Source organism: Photinus pyralis, unplaced genomic scaffold (genome assembly GCF_008802855.1).
Source record: "Photinus pyralis isolate 1611_PpyrPB1 unplaced genomic scaffold, Ppyr1.3 Ppyr1.4_LG7, whole genome shotgun sequence".
Classification (NCBI taxonomy): domain Eukaryota; kingdom Metazoa; phylum Arthropoda; class Insecta; order Coleoptera; family Lampyridae; genus Photinus; species Photinus pyralis.
The window spans coordinates 3,686,666-3,704,375 of NW_022170738.1; the positions used below are offsets into that span (position 1 = coordinate 3,686,666).

Sequence of the window (17,710 nt, forward strand, 5' to 3'; positions counted from 1 at the left end):
TACACATTTGCATTCGAATTACGTATTTTTTCTTCGGATTATAAAAATAATTGTACGATTATGCTCCTCTGCAGTTACAAATATTGACTAATAACAATTGTCAATTGAGCAAACATATCCTTGCATTTATAGGTTAGGAATTCGTGATCATAAAACTTTTATGTTCAGTTTGTTCACTATTTTAGCAATCGTGATCATAAGATCACACTTCGACAGAACGTGATTTGACAATCCGGATCACCGAAAGAAAGCGCCAGTCACTGTATATAAACATAATATAAGTATAATAATATGAATATTTAGTTCTATTTCACACAAGCATTGATTATACACACATGTGTGTATAATCAATGACACAAGTATACCTGTATAAGTAATGCTCCTTCAGGTCTACGAGTATAACATTTGAATGATTTGTATGAACTATGAAAAATTTAATGTCTTAACCTCTGTTCAAAGATCAACCATAAAATTGCAATTTGCTGAAATACGATTAAACAACAACTATATCGCAGAAGTCAGAATGAGGTAACTAACATGTTATTATTCACGGAATACTCATTTCTTCTCTGTGTTAAATAATATTCCTATTCTTCATTTTATTTAATTTCTCTAAGGCTCTTCGGATACTGAACTACACAGGTATTTATCACATTTTAGAATTTAAATACTGCATTCGTAGTGACGTGAACTGTTTTATTAGGGTTCCTTTATTACCTTTCGACTTTTATCACCGATAAAACCATGGCGTTGAGGCAGCTAACTGAAGCAGATTGTGGTCAAAGTAACGCAATTGTCCAACTTACATCGCATTTGACACAGGATCATGGATTGAGGGAAAATTATAGACAAAATGTGTTTCCCAGTAGCTCTGATCAACTTGTCGAACAGTTCCTTGCGGAAACGAGGGCTGCTCCACAATCTTTTCGAATGGATGGTATTACACAGATTATTGGCGAAATGTGATGTACTATAATTTATCATTTAAGATTTGATGCGGGAAATGCACGAAATTGAATCTCAACGTGCCTCACTGCCGCCTGTACCTGCGGTCGCTATCAAAGATCACCTGCACGACAATAATTGGGCTCTGGAATATTCGAAGCAAAGCGATCATGGCCCTTTCGGGGTAATTACATTTAATGCTCAAGGCACTTTTTTTGCTAATTTCATGCAGCTTTTCTATCATGTTTATAGTATATTACCTTTTGAGGTTGGAAGTATTTTATTATAGCTAAGCGTGAGACTGTAAGGCAAACTTCCAGCGAGTATATTTACAATGTTAATCTAATTATAGCGATTGAAAAAACTTGATATTTACATCACTGACAAGATTAGCAAATTATTTTTTCAATGTTCATCTACTTGCTATATGAGTAGCTGACATGTGCAAATTTGGGATGTTGATTAATGTTACAGGTCCGATGGACCCCAATATAATATTTTCTTGAGTAGGCGGAGTAGTAGCTGAAAATGGCAAAAATTGCCTCATTTCTTAAAAATTTGGTATAGTAAATAATTAAATATTATTAGTATTACTTACGTCCATGAAGATTGTGTTTGGGTTTTGTTAAACTCTCATTTTTTACAACAAGTAGCAATAGACATTATTTTTGAGAAATGCTAAAGCAGATTTTGATAAAATTTTGAAAAAATTTAAAAAATGAGGCCACTTGGTGGGACACTTTTTTAGTGCATTTTTGCAAATTTATTTGTAAAAAGGTAGCTTTTAATCTCACTTTGGTCAGCTGGCTGGCTGCCAGAAAATGCGGGCCTGTAGAAAAACGCTTGTAGAAAGAGAAGGAGTGTACATGTACCTACTGGGGCCGTGTAATTAACAAGTTTAAGGACAGGGCTACATGACATGGAGTCGGCGACATCTGGACGCCATCCACGAGCGTGTTATACTAACATGGTGATTTTTCAGTTTTTTTCTACTACAGTTTTTATTCGATTGTTTTCAAATTGGTTTTGTCGGAAAGATCCACAACTATCCCTAAAACTGCAAATAAAATGTAACTCTTTGCAGCGCTAGAGTCATAGCTAGCGCCTCTTGGAGATCATCTAGCGCCATGATACATTTTACAAAAAAAAGCTCTTGACTGTCAGGGGTTAACGCTAGCACCACACTTGTATCCGATCACCACAAAAAGCGCCACAAATTTTAGACTCCTAAATATTATGGAGGCAATTTTCCCAAGCACCACCAGTTTTATTTCTTGAAGAAGATTAGCCGCGCAATTATGGATTTTTGAGTGTTTACTCAAACACAAGCGCAAACGGATATTATTTCTTATCTGTGATCCAATTCTTCTTAAATTTCAGTGGAAGGTGCTTCTTGTAAGCAAATCGCACTCGCGTGTCAAATGCACGGACAAATTTTCCATTTTCCAGGAAATTTGTTGGATATGTATTCTCGTACAAATAAGGCGTTATACGCGGTTGCACCATCCTGTTGAAACCAATAGTTTCCAATGTTGTTATTTTGTGTGCTATAGGTATATCATATTTGTAATAAAAAATGTGATGTACAGTGTGTACTTTTTTTGAGCGGCCATATAAAAAAATTAAGTTGGAGGGAGAGGGAAAAGAGATCTACCTAGCCATAAAAAAATAAATGAGAAACTTGAATTAAGGTGTTAGTTTGTGTCATATTTTCTTACTCTACCACCTCGTGTGAGTATATGAGTTCTATGAAGTTCGAGCATCACAGCGTGAGTTTCTGTCAAAAGCAGGGCATCAGCAAAAAACCATTTGTGAAAGAATGGTTTTTCGGGTATAGGTATGATGCCCCATCATATTATGTGGTAACATTTTGAGCTAAATCGTTCTGTGAGGACAGAAATCCATTGAAAACAGGAACAGGATGCTGACTTTTTGGCACAAATTGTGACTGGTGATAAAATTAATATTAATAAAAAAAACGTATATAGCTAGATTAACATTTGGTAGTAGGAAGCCTCTCCTTAGATTCTGCAAAGGATCAATATTTCAGGTTCTGCCAGTGACGTCAGTAGAGCACTTATTTATTTATTTTGCCTTTATTTTTAAGTGGACGGGGTGTCAGTCTAAGCTGCTCTACCAACCTAACCTGAAGTCCATTTAGGGACCCTCAGTACCGTTGTCAAACTGCTACTCCCTGTACCAAGCGAACTCGCCCACCTATTGGTGGTGCTAGTAAAAATTGCCCCCACACTACCCGTGTTTTTTAGCTTCCTAGCATGTGCTAGGTAGCTATTGCGATAGCCGTTTTTTGAACATTTCAAAATTTCATCAAATGTCGACGTTTTAGACCATTTTAAGCAACTTTTAAAGAATAAAATTTTTTTCCGTCTGTATGTACGTACGTACGTTTGTTGGCAATTTTCTGAGAAAACGGCTCGACGGATTTTGTTGAAATTTTGTATATATGTTTTAGGCATACCGAACAGAAAAATAACGGGCCGGATTTTTGAAAAAAATTTTGGAGCGCCGTAACGGCATCGAACTTTTTTTTCAAATAGCAACCTAAAATTTTTATTCTATTATTTGGAAGACCTTATTTTCCTGTGTACAACCTACAAAAAATTGGGCCGGGTTATATTATCAAAAAACGGAGAAAAAAATTGTCAAAGTCAAAAAATTGTGTTGCATATGTGCAAAACGCAACGATCTTGTTTCTGAAGCAATTTAAACGAAATTTCTATGGTAAGTCCCTTTAATAAAAGCAAACAAAATTCATGCGCAAAAATCGTGTTGCGCATGCGCAGAAATGCAATTTTCTTATTTATGGAACAATTAAAACGAAATTTGGATGGTAGGTCCTCCTAATAAAAGCAAACAAAATGCATGCGCAAAAATCGTGTTGCGCATGCGCAGAAATGCAACTTATTTATGGAACAATTTTAACGAAATTTAGATGGTAGGTCCTTTCATCAAATGTTGACGTTTTAGATTATTTTAAGCAACTTTTAAAGAATAAATTTTTCCCGTCTGTAAGTGCGTACATATGTTGGCAATTTTTGGTTTCAGCTAGGAAGCTATTCTGTCAAGAATTAGATACCTGGTTTTTAAATGTACCACCAAGTCCTGAATCAATCGTTCCTTGTTCGATTTCAGTAGTTTTAAGACAATGGGGAGAATTTTGAAAAATGAGGAATTTGATTACTAACTTAACTAAAAAAAATTTTTACTATATTATATTTATGAATTTAACAAAAGGTTACAACATTAACATATTGCAAATAAAATTGTTTAAATACATAAAAAAAAATTTTTTTTTAATTTACCGTATACTTAAAATATAAAAAATTTAATTAAATTAATTTCATGAAAATATGAGAACACCACCTTGGGGTAATATCAATCTCAGGTGATAAAGTCATAACCCTTAAGTTTTGACTTATCACCAACTAATAAAATACATTTTCTTCTGAATAGGCTTTTGACGTAGCAGCCAATGAAGCTGTGTGGGCGGAAATTAGTGCACGAGAAAGGGATCAGAGTATGATAGACAACCAGTGGTTTCAAGAGTACGATAATAATTTTGAGACCAATCAACAACTAATTCAAAGTGATGCAATGTTAAACTCAACTGATGACCCAAAATTTGCTTACTCAAAGGTAAATTTCGTTTTCACCGTCTCATATCTTCACGTTGCAATTGCAGTTCTTAAAATTCATGAAGCAAGTTGATGACGATAATGCAGTTTTGGAAGATCCACTAGCTAAATCATGGTCAGAGGAATACGCAAAGTCGGCAAATGATACTTTAAATATCATGAACGAGGTGTGGGATGGGCAACATGTGGCCACGAACGGTAAGGTATTGCTTCTTGCGCTTGCGTTAAAACAATTTGCGCAGATGACAACTCCAATAGCCAGTTTTGGGATAAACTGCAAGACGAATGGAGAAAGTTAGCTGAAAATGATTCGCACGCTGAACATCCTTGGGTATCTGAGTTCGAAAATTATTGTGATCCTTATAAGGTAGGCAAAGCTATATGAAGTGCACAGGGGGTACATGTAGGAGCCCACGTGCACATGATGACCATGCTTCCATCTAATGATGGCGCGCCACCATCAAAATGAAAGAAGTTACAAAAAATATGCATATAGTTCTATGCTGTTGAACAGTCTTTACAGCATTATAAAGTATCAGTCTTCGGTGATGTAGGAACATGCACATGTGTAAATGTTTGTTACTCCTAAACCACTGAAGTTTTACCCTGCGTTTTGAAATAAATGCGCGCGATCGTGATTTTTGAAAGAAAACACTTTTGTAACAGAAGTAAATGTTATATTTTTAGGAGTATGAATTTACCGAGAATAACCCTATGTCTGACACTAACTCGCCATTAAGCGAAGGAAAAGATTTGCTTGAAAAAGGCGATTTACCAGGTGCCGTACTTTGCTTCGAAGCCGCCGTTCGGCAAGATCCAAGCTGTGCAGAAGCCTGGCAGTTATTAGGGACGACACAAGCTGAAAATGAACAGGTTTGGTGTCATCATTTTTTTCACTGGTGTTATTTATCATTCCTGTAGGACCCTAACGCAATTTGTGCCTTAAAGAAATGCTTAGAATTGGAGCCGAACAATTTGAAAGTTCTCATGGCATTGGCGGTGAGCTATACAAACGAAAATTACCACCATCAAGCTTGTCAGTCGTTAGTAACATGGTTGAAAAATCATCCCGAATACTCTTCCGTGGTACCTGCAGATTTTCAATTATCTGGGCAAGTTACAAGTTTGCTTGATCAGTAAGTCATCGCTTTATGTCATGGCAATTGGTTTACATAGGGGGCGAATAATTTGTTTAAAAATGGCACGAAAGAACTATTTCATTACTCAATAAGTGCTTGGGAAACATTTGTTGCCTTTTTAGAGATGTGCAATACCATTTTTGTTACCTCTTCAATTTTGCAGGGAACAACATACAATGGTACAAGATTTATTTATTAAAGTAGCGCAAAGGCAGCCGATTAATCCTGACTATGAAGTGCAATGTGGTCTCGGTGTTCTTTTCAATTTATCCAATGAGTATGATAAAGCAGTCGATTGTTTTCGAGTCGCACTAAATGTTAAACCTGAAGTAAGTTACCATTACATGCTGTTTGCTACATTTTTTCGTAACCACTTTTAGGATTCTCGATTATGGAACCGACTAGGAGCGACATTAGCAAACGGCAATAAGCCGGAAGAAGCTGTGGAAGCATATCACCATGCTCTAAATATATCTCCAGGCTTTATAAGGGCTCGGTACAATGTCGGAATTACATGTGTCAATTTGGGAGCGTACAAGTAAAAACCCTTAAAACCGAGTGTGATCGATAAATTTAACTATGCGTTTATAGAGAAGCGGCAGAGCACTTTTTAATGGCTTTAAATCAACAAGCGAGAGGATCCAAAGCGGGTAATTCTAAAATTCAAATGTCCGAAACGATTTGGGCAACATTGCGTATGTGTCTCTCACTGATGCATCGATCTGATCTAAGACCTGCTGTGGACAATAGAGATTTGACGCTACTAAATGAAGCGTTTCACTTAAATGAATAAATTATTTAATGCTTCCTAGTACGGTAGCAGAACCTTGAATATTGCTTACGTTCACCAGACGAAGTGCTTCATGAGCGCTACCTAAAGGCGGAAATACTCTAGCAAGGTTTTTCGCGCGAGGTGCTGTCTGACAGCACTGTCGAGGTGTACATACCACTGTAAGTCGAACATACGGTGGTAGTTACATCTTGACAGTGCTATCAGACAGCACCTCGCGCGAGAAATCTTGCTAGAGTATTCTAGCCTTTAGGTAGCGCTTCGTCTGGAGAACGCGCCCATTGTATTTGATCATTTACATGAACTATATGTGTAATTCGTGGTTCTACTATCGTTGCCTACCTATATTTGTTAATGAATTGTTATAATTATTTAAGTTCGTGTCTTTTGTTCGTGAGAAGAGAAGGTTTTATGTTAACTAAAGAAATACATAGAAATGCTATATTCATTTTTGCTTATCCTTAAAAATCTTGGAGACGCTTTTGAATAATGATTTATTACACTGATGAAGCAATATGCTACTTCAAAGAGATGTTTGAGATGTGATAGTATCCCCTTTTTATTCAAAAGCTTCAGTCTGTATTGATATCTACGGAAGTAAGTCTGGAGATAAGGACGATAATGACGCGCATTTCGTGTTTGGTAGATAAGCGCGCGCTCGACTGTGTTGCCAGTTCTAATGCATTCTCACCTTGGCTTTGATAGCAAGCACGTACACTTTGGTTCGAGAAAATTAATTCGCCTAATTACGAAGATTCGTATGTAAATAAGTACTCTTAAGTCTTATTCCTTTCCTAAGCTTTTGGGCATTATTGTAAATAAACAAAATGGCGGTCTTCTCCCACCTGTATTAATTACAATGTGCTGCCACCAGAGGTCTCACTGTTAATCTGAATCGCGAATTAAACAAGAAACTAACATTACGAGGGCGGTGATGATAGTTCAGCTGTACCGCCACGAAGCGATCTGTTTTCCATATTTTTAAGTTGAAACTACCTTTCCCAAGCGCATTATCAATTTTACCTAACCTGAAGAAAACGTTAGTCTCATCAATACCTAAGTACATAATTTACTTTAAATTGTTAATTTGTATTGGTTGATTATTTTTAGGCATTTGTTTAGCATTTTTATTTAACGTAATCATAATATTCTTAAAGAAACCGACCTATAAAAATCATTTCCGCGAATCAGATTTGTATTGCATTTATTGATGATAATCGAATCCAAATAATAAAGGCCAATGGTCAATTTTTTATCATTAGTGGGGAATTTGCATTTAATTTCACTCCATAAGTTTTGTTTAGCGTTCAGTGGTAGGTAAATATTTTGAATAAGTGAATTTCTGTAAAAGTGGAAGTTTATGATTTTTATTTTTTTCTTACAGCTTGCGCATCGTCCACCTTATTCTTGTTCATTGCGATCTCAAAGGCTTTCTTCTTGTTTTTTTTTTGCATAATCTCTCATCATTCCTCTCCCAAGGCCTTTCCGCACGCTCTTCTGGAATGTCACCATCGTGACAGGCTCTGCTCCGTTATTGGTCTTAGGAATTCGAGCTTCATTGCTATAAATCGCGTCCTCCTGTAGAATTGTTTCAGTCTTCTTGACTCCCAAGTACCGCCGTTGCTACCCTCTTTGTAAATTCAAGAGGATTGGTGCTTAGTTATTCTCACTCTTCTCAGCTTCCTTGGTGGTGTAGATTCTCCTTATCAGCTTCTATGGTGGTGTAGGTAGAGCACACCTCATTCCCCAACTCTGTGTCCTCTTTTACTTCTGGTAGTCCTGGTCAATATGTAAGTATGGCCACGAGAAGAGAAGAAAGGATGCTTTTCCAAAGAATAGAACGTAAAAGAAACACATGGCTAAAAGAAAAAATCAACAGAAATAAATTAAACAAATATAGCAAACGAGCTCCTGGGTATGGCTATAGCTTGGCATTGCGTATTATATAATTAAAGCTACGCTCATTTTGAATCTCATGTAATTTTGGGTTCATATACAACTCTTTGATTACAACTATAACAGAGATGTCAAAAGAGCCTTCCTTATTTTTTGGCCTACATTGCCAATTTACGAACTCTGATCTACAAATTTGATAAAGAATCCAACTGCAAAATTTCATTGTAATCAGTCCATTCGTTTTTGATTCGATCCCAAGTGCTTATGTATCAAATTCAATTTAAATGCGTTCATAAATAGGCTAGTTGGCATTGCGCATACGCAAACCCAAGTGCGTATGTATCAAATTTCATTAAAATTTTTGATTTTATCTTTTTTTTTAGTGGGCGGGGTTTCAGCCAAGAGGGTACCACACTGTCTGTTCTACCACTTAACCCCATTCTATCGAGCTTTTAATATTCGACCACAAATGGCAGAATTGCAACTCAACTGCGCGACACAGGCCGGCTTTCATAATTAATAAAGTTTTATTCAAAGTTCCTATGTATCAAATTTCATTTAACGACTTTCATAAATAAAAAAATTCGCAATTTTTTGTTCTTAAATGGTTGAGATGATTAGACTCAACTTTTGGCATTGCAAATTATATAACTAAAGCTATGCTCATTTTGAATTTTATGCAATTCGGTTCATAACAGAGATCTCAAAAGGGCCTTCCTTATTTTTGGCTTACATTACCAATTCACAAACGCCGATCTACAAATTTGATTAAGACTTCACCGGCAACATTTCATCGCAATCGGTCCATTCGTTTGCGAGATATCGTGCTAATGGATAGACATAGCAAATAATGAAGAATGAAAAACATTGCGCAGACATAGCCAAAGTGGTTAACTTGGAGAACATTTCAGGAAAACACAAATAAGGCATTTAAATGAACACCATAAATAAGAAGCACCAATTTATTTACAATCAAATTACATGCAGTGGTACACAATTCTGCAAAATGGAACTGAAATTATATAGTGTAAGCTATTGGCATCTAAAAAGCATTGTTATGACGGTATAATAAAATATAGGTATAGATGGTCAATAAATAAGTATTATTTTTATCAACCCAATAGGGAATAAATAGAAAAATCTAGCGTTATCGATTATTTGTATAAATTGCCTAATACACTTTTAAGCGTGTTATTAACTTTCTAATTCTCGCTCGACAATTTTTCTATATTCATCGAAACCGCCTTCAATACTTTGAACGTGGCCATTTCCACACACCCACAACTCTGTACAAACCATTCGTATCAAGCGTTCATCGTGGGACACCAATATGACTCCTCCCTGCAATTACATTTTAGATACACAGGACAAACAAAATAACCTACATTGTATTTGTTAATAGCTTTTCCCAAAGCTTCAATGGTTTCAATATCAAGATGATTCGTAGGTTCATCCAGAACTAAGAAGTTTGGACACCCCATGCACATTCTAGCGAACGCGACTCGCGATTTTTGACCTCCAGATAAGCTGCCGATTGTTTGTAGAGCCAAATCCCCCGAAACACCAAAACTGCCTAACTGCCGCCGATACGTTTCAATCGGTTTTCCTATAAAGGATTACAATAAAAAAAACTCAAATTTCATCCCATTTCTATTTACCAGGGTAGCTAGCCTGTAGTAGCTCTATAGAATTCATATTCATGTCTAATTGGTCAACATGATGTTGACTAAAATAACCGAACTTGAGATTTCGGTGCGCATTGCATATACCCGATGTCGGCGTCAACTGTCCCATGATTATTTTTAATAACGTGGTTTTACCTGCTCCATTATCACCTACCTGTTCAACGTGAGGTTACCCAATTGATGTGAGTGCACATCTCCTATACTTACTATACATATCCTAGAGTCCAAAGTCGCTCCTAAATTCACGTTACTAAAGACGATCTTACCAGCGCTGTAACCGAATGTTACGTCGTTAATTTGTAAAATTGGAGGTGACAGTGGTTCAGTTTCAGGAAACTTTAGAATGACATTGACTTCTTTTTCGATCGGCTTCAACTCAGGTCTACAATTACAAATATAGCAACAAAAATAACAAATAAGAACTCATACAATTTTTCCAACATTTTAATTTTTGACTGCACTGAAGCGGCCCGATTTGCGTTATACCTAAATTTGTCTATGAACTCTTGGACATGTTGTCGATGTTGTTGTTGGGCTTCGAACTCTCGTTGTTGGTTTTTGTGTTTCTCCGTTTTGGTTTTAATAAATTGATCATAATTACCTCTGTCACACATGATAAAATACGGGGCATTGTACTAACATCCCTTACCTATATGAATCGATTCTCTGAGTATGCAGGTACAAAATATCCGTTGGCACAGAGTCTAAAAAGTTCCTATCGTGCGAGACTACCAGTAACGTGTTCGGCCAATTCTGTAGATAATTCTCTAACCAGATGATCGCTTTAATATCCAACATGTTTGTCGGTTCATCCAAGAGCAATAAATCGGGCCTGAAATAGGAGTGATAAAAAAATTCTGCATAAGCGGTTCATTCCGGGAAAATTTTTATTTTTTTCAAGGCCTGCTAAGAAAATTATGCATAAAGCCCCCTTGATATGGGAGCATTAAAATTTCAATGGCTACTGGCATGCCAAAGAAAGAGTGAAAGGCATGCACAGTTCAAAGCCAGCTGATCAATTGCTGCAACCGCTGCATGAGACTCGTATAAACCACGCCCCCCACGCAATTCTAGGGATAAATCTAGTTGTTTTTGTATCACCAACCTAGTACACTACAGCGGCGAAAACTATGATGCTGAGGGACGCAGTTATTACTTTTTTTAATTAATCTTATTTATTTTTGTAATTTTCATGTTACTTCAAGCAATCAAAATGTAATTGTTATTTGGGGTTAGCAACTTTGTTGACAAATCCATGTTTTTCTTCTGTTGGCAGACATGTGGCAATTGAAGTAGAATTGCACGATGTTAAAATGTCAAATACAATGCAATGCTTTCTGCAAGTTCTTGCGCGTTGTATTGCTCCATGCCAAGCGACCATAACGGTCACAAATTTAGAAAATCTAAATAAAATAAAAAGCATAACAGATAAAGAATGTAATAATTGATTGATGTAGAATTTGTTTCAACATTTGAAAGTGCAAAACAATAAAGCATGTTTTGAAGGTAAAAACTGTCCATTAGGTAGTTTTTTTAAATTAATTTATTTATTTTGAAAAATCGTGAATAACTTGAAAACTTTGTTGGAAACCTTTGATGCTGGCTACATAGGCCAGTCAAAATCGATGGATCTCTGATTTTTTAATATGTTGTCTGGGCCCATTAGGGTAGTGTATACTAAAGTTTGCAACTCCATAAAAGTTGTGGAAAAAGTGTAGCACAAAAAACCGCGAAATTCTCGAACTTCTCTTAGTTTTTGCTCTATATCTCCAAAACTATACATTTTTTGACGAAAACCACTATATACACTTTTGAAGAGCATTAAATTCGTGACAATTTAGTCATTTTTTCAGAAAAATACTAAATCACTTTTTTGTTGTATGAAGTGACTCAACAATTTTATAGATTTAATTTAAGGCAGAAATCCAAGTTAAATAAATTGTAGGTAGGTACCATACCAATGTCATTAGTCAACGAGCTAATGTGTGCAGAAATGGTAGTAGACTGGCAAGTGACCTTGAGGATTGTAGCGGTTCTTCGTTGTGCACAGTCTCACTGGGAACTCATGGTTTAATAATCATCCACCGTTCACCAACTCCATTAACGTCCACCGAATATTTCTCATCTTATTTACCAAGATCCAGTTACAAATATTCAATTATACAATATTCTTAAAAAAACTGCAAGTAATTTTAAGATTTTTTATTTTATTTATTGACCGCCTGCGTGTGGGGTATTATGTTAAAACAACCCTTGTAAGCTTTTCTTTCTTTGAGGGATTTTGTTTTCATTGTTTCATACGTTTCGGAATAAATTTGTCATTGTCAATGAATAAATTGTGCGTTTATTCGAATCCTTTGTGCAAACCAGATAAACGAGTTTTCATGTCAGTTTTTTCTATTCATGCTCAAGATTTATTTTGGGTGTTAATCAAAACATTTTCCATTTTCCAGGAAATTTGTCCGATAGATATTCTTGCACGATTAGGACGTTGGGCGCCGGTGCACCATTCTGTTGAAACCAACAGTTTCCAACATTTGTTTTTTTGGCCCATACATCGTTGTATTAGTAATAAAAAAGTAAAAAATGCTACTCAATACGGTATGCACTTTTTTACAGATCACATAAAAAAATAAAGTTAATAATTTCTCCGAAACGAAATGTTGCATTAAAAAATTCTCAATGCTACCTTGTAGAGCTCAAATAGCAATGGGAAAATGTTTTTTTTTATCTGTTCATATAAGAAAAAAATAGATACAGAATCAGCAAATTTCGGTTTTTCTGGCAGACCTTTGGAAATAATCAAATTTTCTGGTTTTCTTTACAGCATGATAATAAATTGCGCAACGTTTCCCTAATTTGACCATCGTTGCATCTTCTACGGTTTCAGAGATCCCCAAGATAGACATCCTTATCTTGGACACAGTGTATGGTTCCCTAATCAAGCACCTCCGTCCTTCACGGGGCACATTATTTGTAATCTTTCAAAGGCCTCACAACGTATCCAGTCATAACTCACATTCTATCAGACATGCATCAACCGCAGCAGTTTTTCGAGACCTATTGATTAGAATCCATTTTAAAAAAATGGCAGAATAGACAGAAAGATATTTAACGTTCGCCAATCTTCTCTCTCTAGGCCATCAGGTAGCAATTCTGCATGAGTAAAGAATATGGGTGGCATCTCGGGTGGCATACATAATCGCACTTAGTTTTTTGTTGCAGATTTTTGCAATAATATTGTACACAGTTATTTTGTGAAAGACAATTTCCCATACATACTTTGAAAATAATGCACGAGCAAGAGCAAGCCGCATCCTCCAACCACCAGAAAACGTCTTTGTTGCCTGACTTTGCATAGCGGAAGTAAATCCGAGTCCATTAAGTATCACAGATGCCCTCGCTGGAGCTTTATCGGATTCAATATTTTGTAGTTGCGTATAAACATCAGTTAATTCGTTAGGCAAATTGGGGTCAATAGACCTTAAAACGAAAAATAAGTAATCTGCACAAGAAATGCGGTCACCTACCCTGCATTGATAGCAGAACTTAATTCCTTCTCTTTCTTTAACAAGGCTTCCCGTACTGTATCACATTCAAGAACGCTGTCTAAAGCCAATGTGTCATCGCCCACAACCTACAAGATGTACACTTAAACACCAACAATATCAAGCAATTTATTTACCTCCTGTTCAACGTGAAGAATTGAAATGTGAGAAGGTATCCTGAGCTGTCCGGCTGATATCATACGAAGTAAGGTGGTTTTACCTAATCCATTGCGGCCAACTAAACCGTAACGTCTGCCAAATGCCAAAACTAAATCGGCACATTTCAATAATACTCTAAAAATTATACAAAATATAACAATGCACGTACGGCGACATATGAATTATACCTGTCGCCATAGGCCACATCGAAATTCTCTATTCTAATGTCAACCGTTTTATTACCTCCTTTCGCTTCTAACTTGTTATCCTTTTTACTTGTAACCTGCAGAAAAAATATACATTGCATTCATTCAAAAGCAGATTTAAACAATTAATGCTGTCGAAGGGCTAATCTCCCTCACAAATCATGTACCCCAAACTATCAAAGATGACCACCGACAGAAGGTAACATGAAAATGAGATGAATTAAAGACACATTAACCCAAGCATATTGACTTCGGCTCCTACCAAAATTGATGTGTAACAGAACAGCATAACGAAAACAAACAAAACACTTAGTGGCTGATGCCTCATCTACCCGTGGACAATGGGTTTATATGGAGTAACAAATTCATGTAAAATTTCAGAAATTGTAATGGGTTAAACAATTTACAAAAAAACTAAACTATAAAAAGTCAAAACTTGGCTCTGCAAACGGTGGTTTTAAATTGGTACAAGTTGGACTTTTTCAAGCTAGCGCACGGAAGCAGTTTTCCTGATCCATTTTATGTTTTCTGGACTCCTATTGAAATATGTATACTATTTTAAGAGGAATTGGAATATGACATTACTTGTAATGTAGTGTTCAATTTGGCATCAGCATGATTAACAACTTGAAATTTGAAATCAGATATCATACTATCGAGGTGAGAGCGTATAATTACGTATTTTAGTGAAAGCAACTCGGGCAAACCATAGTATGTCATGTAGCAACCCAGCATGCTGTATAGGATAGCAGGAAAACCAGAAACAATTTTTGAAACAATCCAAAACCTGACTACAACTGACATAAATTGCTATTTTTTGAATTTTTAGACTACTTGCTATCTGAAAATTGCTATCAATCTGAAATTTTCAAGAATACAAAAATATTGGTGAAATAATAGTACAAAAATTTCATTTAAATTGCCTATAACTTGCAAATGAACAAAGTCCTAATAAAGGAACAAAACAATAATCTGCAACATTACAATAAGCGCACATTAACAAATGTCATTTCAAAAGCTAGACGATTATTATTATTACTTATTAATGGCCATTTGCACAGACACATTTAAGTTGAGCTTAGTTTAACGGTAACTTAAAATCTATGACAAGGATTATTACAATAGTTGTCAAGGATTTTAAGCTACACTTAAGCTAAGCAGAGCTTAAATTTGTCTGTGAAAACAGTCATAAGTGAAGCAAATTATTTTTGCCAAAGAAGACGATGAGCTTGCACCAGGCAGTGGCTTGCCAATAATGGTCTCACAAAGAGAAACCGAAATTTATTAGGTACATGAATTTCAAGAACCCCAGATATATCTCAACTGTATTAGGATGGATGAAAGAACTTTTGAAAAGCTACTCAACTTAATTAATTCTAACATTGAAAAACAGTGATGAGAAAAGCAATTTCACACAACCTCTTTCATCCACATATTAAGTCATATCAGTATGTCTATGTAAAACCCATGCAGTAGTACACCTACAGATATAAACTCTGCAAGAGAAAATAAAAGAATCACCTAAGTGTAAAGAAATTGTCTTGAAAGGTTTCCTAAAATAGTCTGATGCTCGTGACAGACCCTGTATAATTGTACACCTACTTTTGCTACACCAATTGTACTCATTTTAAGCACTAATGATTCTTTCAAAGGGTCTAAAGAAAATGCCTTGGATGAAACTGTTGTGCATAGGAGCGAGTGATTTAAGCAAATGTGCAGAAAAGCGAGAAACAGCAACATGTCTTTATAGCACATATACAGTAAACAAGCTATGAGGGGGCTATCAGAAGAGTAGGGAGTAGGCAAATCAAAGTACATAGACCAATTTAATGAGTACCACACTCCAAAGGAGGTTAGCCTCTCGTGTGAAGTGAAAATTACTTGTGAAGCTGTTGCACTCTCCAATTTAGGGGGAGCAATAATACGGCAGCCATCAGTTGAACGTTTTTCTTGTTTCTGTTGCAGTTTCAGTTCTGCTTTTTCTAATTTTTTAGCATCGACTTTCTAAAATGACATCGGTCTCAAATCTACCTTCACATTAATATACAAACTAACTAAGCTATCATCCCTTTGCATAACCCAAATACTTTTTATGTCATCGACGTTGTTTTCCAAATTGGCAGCCATACTACCCAAATGAATTGGTGCATTTAACACCCTGGTCGGTCCATTTTGTGCAGTAGCGTTGTTCGGATTCATTATTTTTAGCAATCTGGTGCAAATATTCCTACAAAGATTACCTTACAATTTGCAAAATGACTAATATGGAGAAACTACTTAATTTCTGCTTCAGTTTTATCAGCCGACTCTTGTAAAACTTCCCCTATTGCTTCGTACACATCTTCAGTATCTTGAAACTCATCTGCCCCATTTTTCAATACCCCTATGAAATAATTTTAACATATACAGGTAAAACAGTGATAAAAGTACCTTCAACATAATGTTTTAGCTCGTCATCCATAGACGGAAATTCCGCCCTAATAAATTCACTAAAGTTAGTCATATTGGCAAGAAACTACTAGAAAATATGAGAAAATGATTTAGTTGGGGGCAATTATACCATTTTTCTTAAAAAATTTCTCCTCTCCTGGAAGATAACCTCAAAATCAGTGAAACTGACTTTACAAAGGCCGGCAACCTAAAGGGATAATTATTTAGAGATTTGCCACGTTACCAACACAAACGATCTAACACCCTAATTACTAGACACGTTGGTAGAAATCACAGAGTTGTATATAAGTACTTATATACAACTCTGTGGTAGAAATGCCGCATGGATAGGCAACATACCATACAATTATAAATACAGGTTTTTTCGATCGAAGGGAAAAACAAAAATTTCACCTTAATAACGTTATTTAACTAAGTATACACCATATCACAATATCTCGTCAGACTGGCGCTACCAGTTTTCCCACACAATATAATCTGCCAGTGATTGAAACCATTGACTTACAAAGCAACTAATTTAATGACTTCAAAAACAAAAAGGGATTATAACCGGAACCGATTGCATTTATAGGCCCCTCACTTAGAATTGGAATCGTTATTCAAGAAGTTGGGATAACGGGAACTGATACCAGTACCGTTATTACTAGTCCCAAAAAACCCGCACTTTTCGGTTCTCTATACATGAAAAAAAAAATAGCCCCAGTCCTATAATAATTGCATGCAAGTCTCTTGCAGCAAACGATACTGGTTTTTCTTTGCACCCTTTATCGTTATCATAAATAACTTCCGCGAACCTGTAACTTTTAACTCAATTTACATTACGAAGTAAATTTTAGGCTACCTATTTTAATAGCGGCAGTGTACTCTATCAGGTTTTTAGAACTGAACCACGGCGGCTCTTGCACATATCTGTCGAGTGCGTAGGGAGATTTTTTTTTTGCTTTATATTTTTTAAAAAAACCAAGTAACGTCAATGTGAACTTCCGAACAGTTTTAGGACCGCTACTGCTTTTTGGGAATCTGGTGGTTTTTTTTTAAATAATCGACGAGGTTGGTACCTCACAACTTCAGTGAGCCTGTGCATATATACAGGGTGGTGCCTAGCGCAACGCAGCATAGGGATTTCAATGGTAATTTATTTATAGTCAATTACTAGCTCCCCAAATTATTTTAGAGCAAAAGTCTAAATACGTCTTTTTTAGAGAAAAAAATACTGCATCTGTTCATACTATTAG

At 36.0% G+C, this 17,710-nt stretch overlaps 2 protein-coding genes across 5 annotated transcripts; one reads left to right on the top strand and one right to left on the bottom strand.

The window, feature by feature from the left end:
• The first annotated feature begins 382 nt into the window (after positions 1 to 382).
• On the top strand, positions 383 to 6,978 carry LOC116176041 (peroxisomal targeting signal 1 receptor). 4 transcript variants are annotated; one of them, XM_031494479.1, is made up of 12 exons: positions 421 to 528; positions 618 to 642; positions 704 to 937; positions 990 to 1,129; positions 4,420 to 4,602; positions 4,649 to 4,799; positions 4,844 to 4,968; positions 5,289 to 5,474; positions 5,523 to 5,737; positions 5,904 to 6,069; positions 6,121 to 6,278; positions 6,332 to 6,978. In XM_031494479.1, exons 3-12 carry the CDS (start codon positions 745 to 747, stop codon positions 6,531 to 6,533), a joined length of 1,719 nt encoding a protein of 572 aa, XP_031350339.1. In that variant the 5' UTR covers positions 421 to 528; positions 618 to 642; positions 704 to 744; the 3' UTR covers positions 6,534 to 6,978. The 4 variants fall into 4 exon arrangements, with proteins under 4 accessions (XP_031350338.1, XP_031350339.1, XP_031350340.1 ...); XM_031494478.1 differs by lacking the exon at positions 618 to 642 and having other exon boundaries at positions 383 to 528; XM_031494480.1 differs by having other exon boundaries at positions 434 to 642; positions 5,523 to 5,713.
• Positions 6,979 to 9,374: 2,396 nt separating this feature from the next.
• LOC116176015 (ATP-binding cassette sub-family F member 3) lies at positions 9,375 to 16,678 on the bottom strand. The gene is made up of 14 exons (XM_031494434.1): positions 16,455 to 16,678; positions 16,302 to 16,407; positions 16,080 to 16,251; positions 15,906 to 16,028; positions 14,007 to 14,101; positions 13,797 to 13,953; positions 13,642 to 13,748; positions 13,394 to 13,594; positions 10,761 to 10,943; positions 10,541 to 10,714; positions 10,319 to 10,493; positions 10,085 to 10,265; positions 9,812 to 10,032; positions 9,375 to 9,767 (listed from the first exon to the last, which is right to left on the bottom strand). The coding sequence occupies exons 1-14, from the start codon at positions 16,525 to 16,527 to the stop codon at positions 9,621 to 9,623; spliced, it is 2,115 nt and encodes a 704-aa protein (XP_031350294.1). The 5' UTR covers positions 16,528 to 16,678; the 3' UTR covers positions 9,375 to 9,620.
• Between the last annotated feature and the right edge of the window lie 1,032 nt (positions 16,679 to 17,710).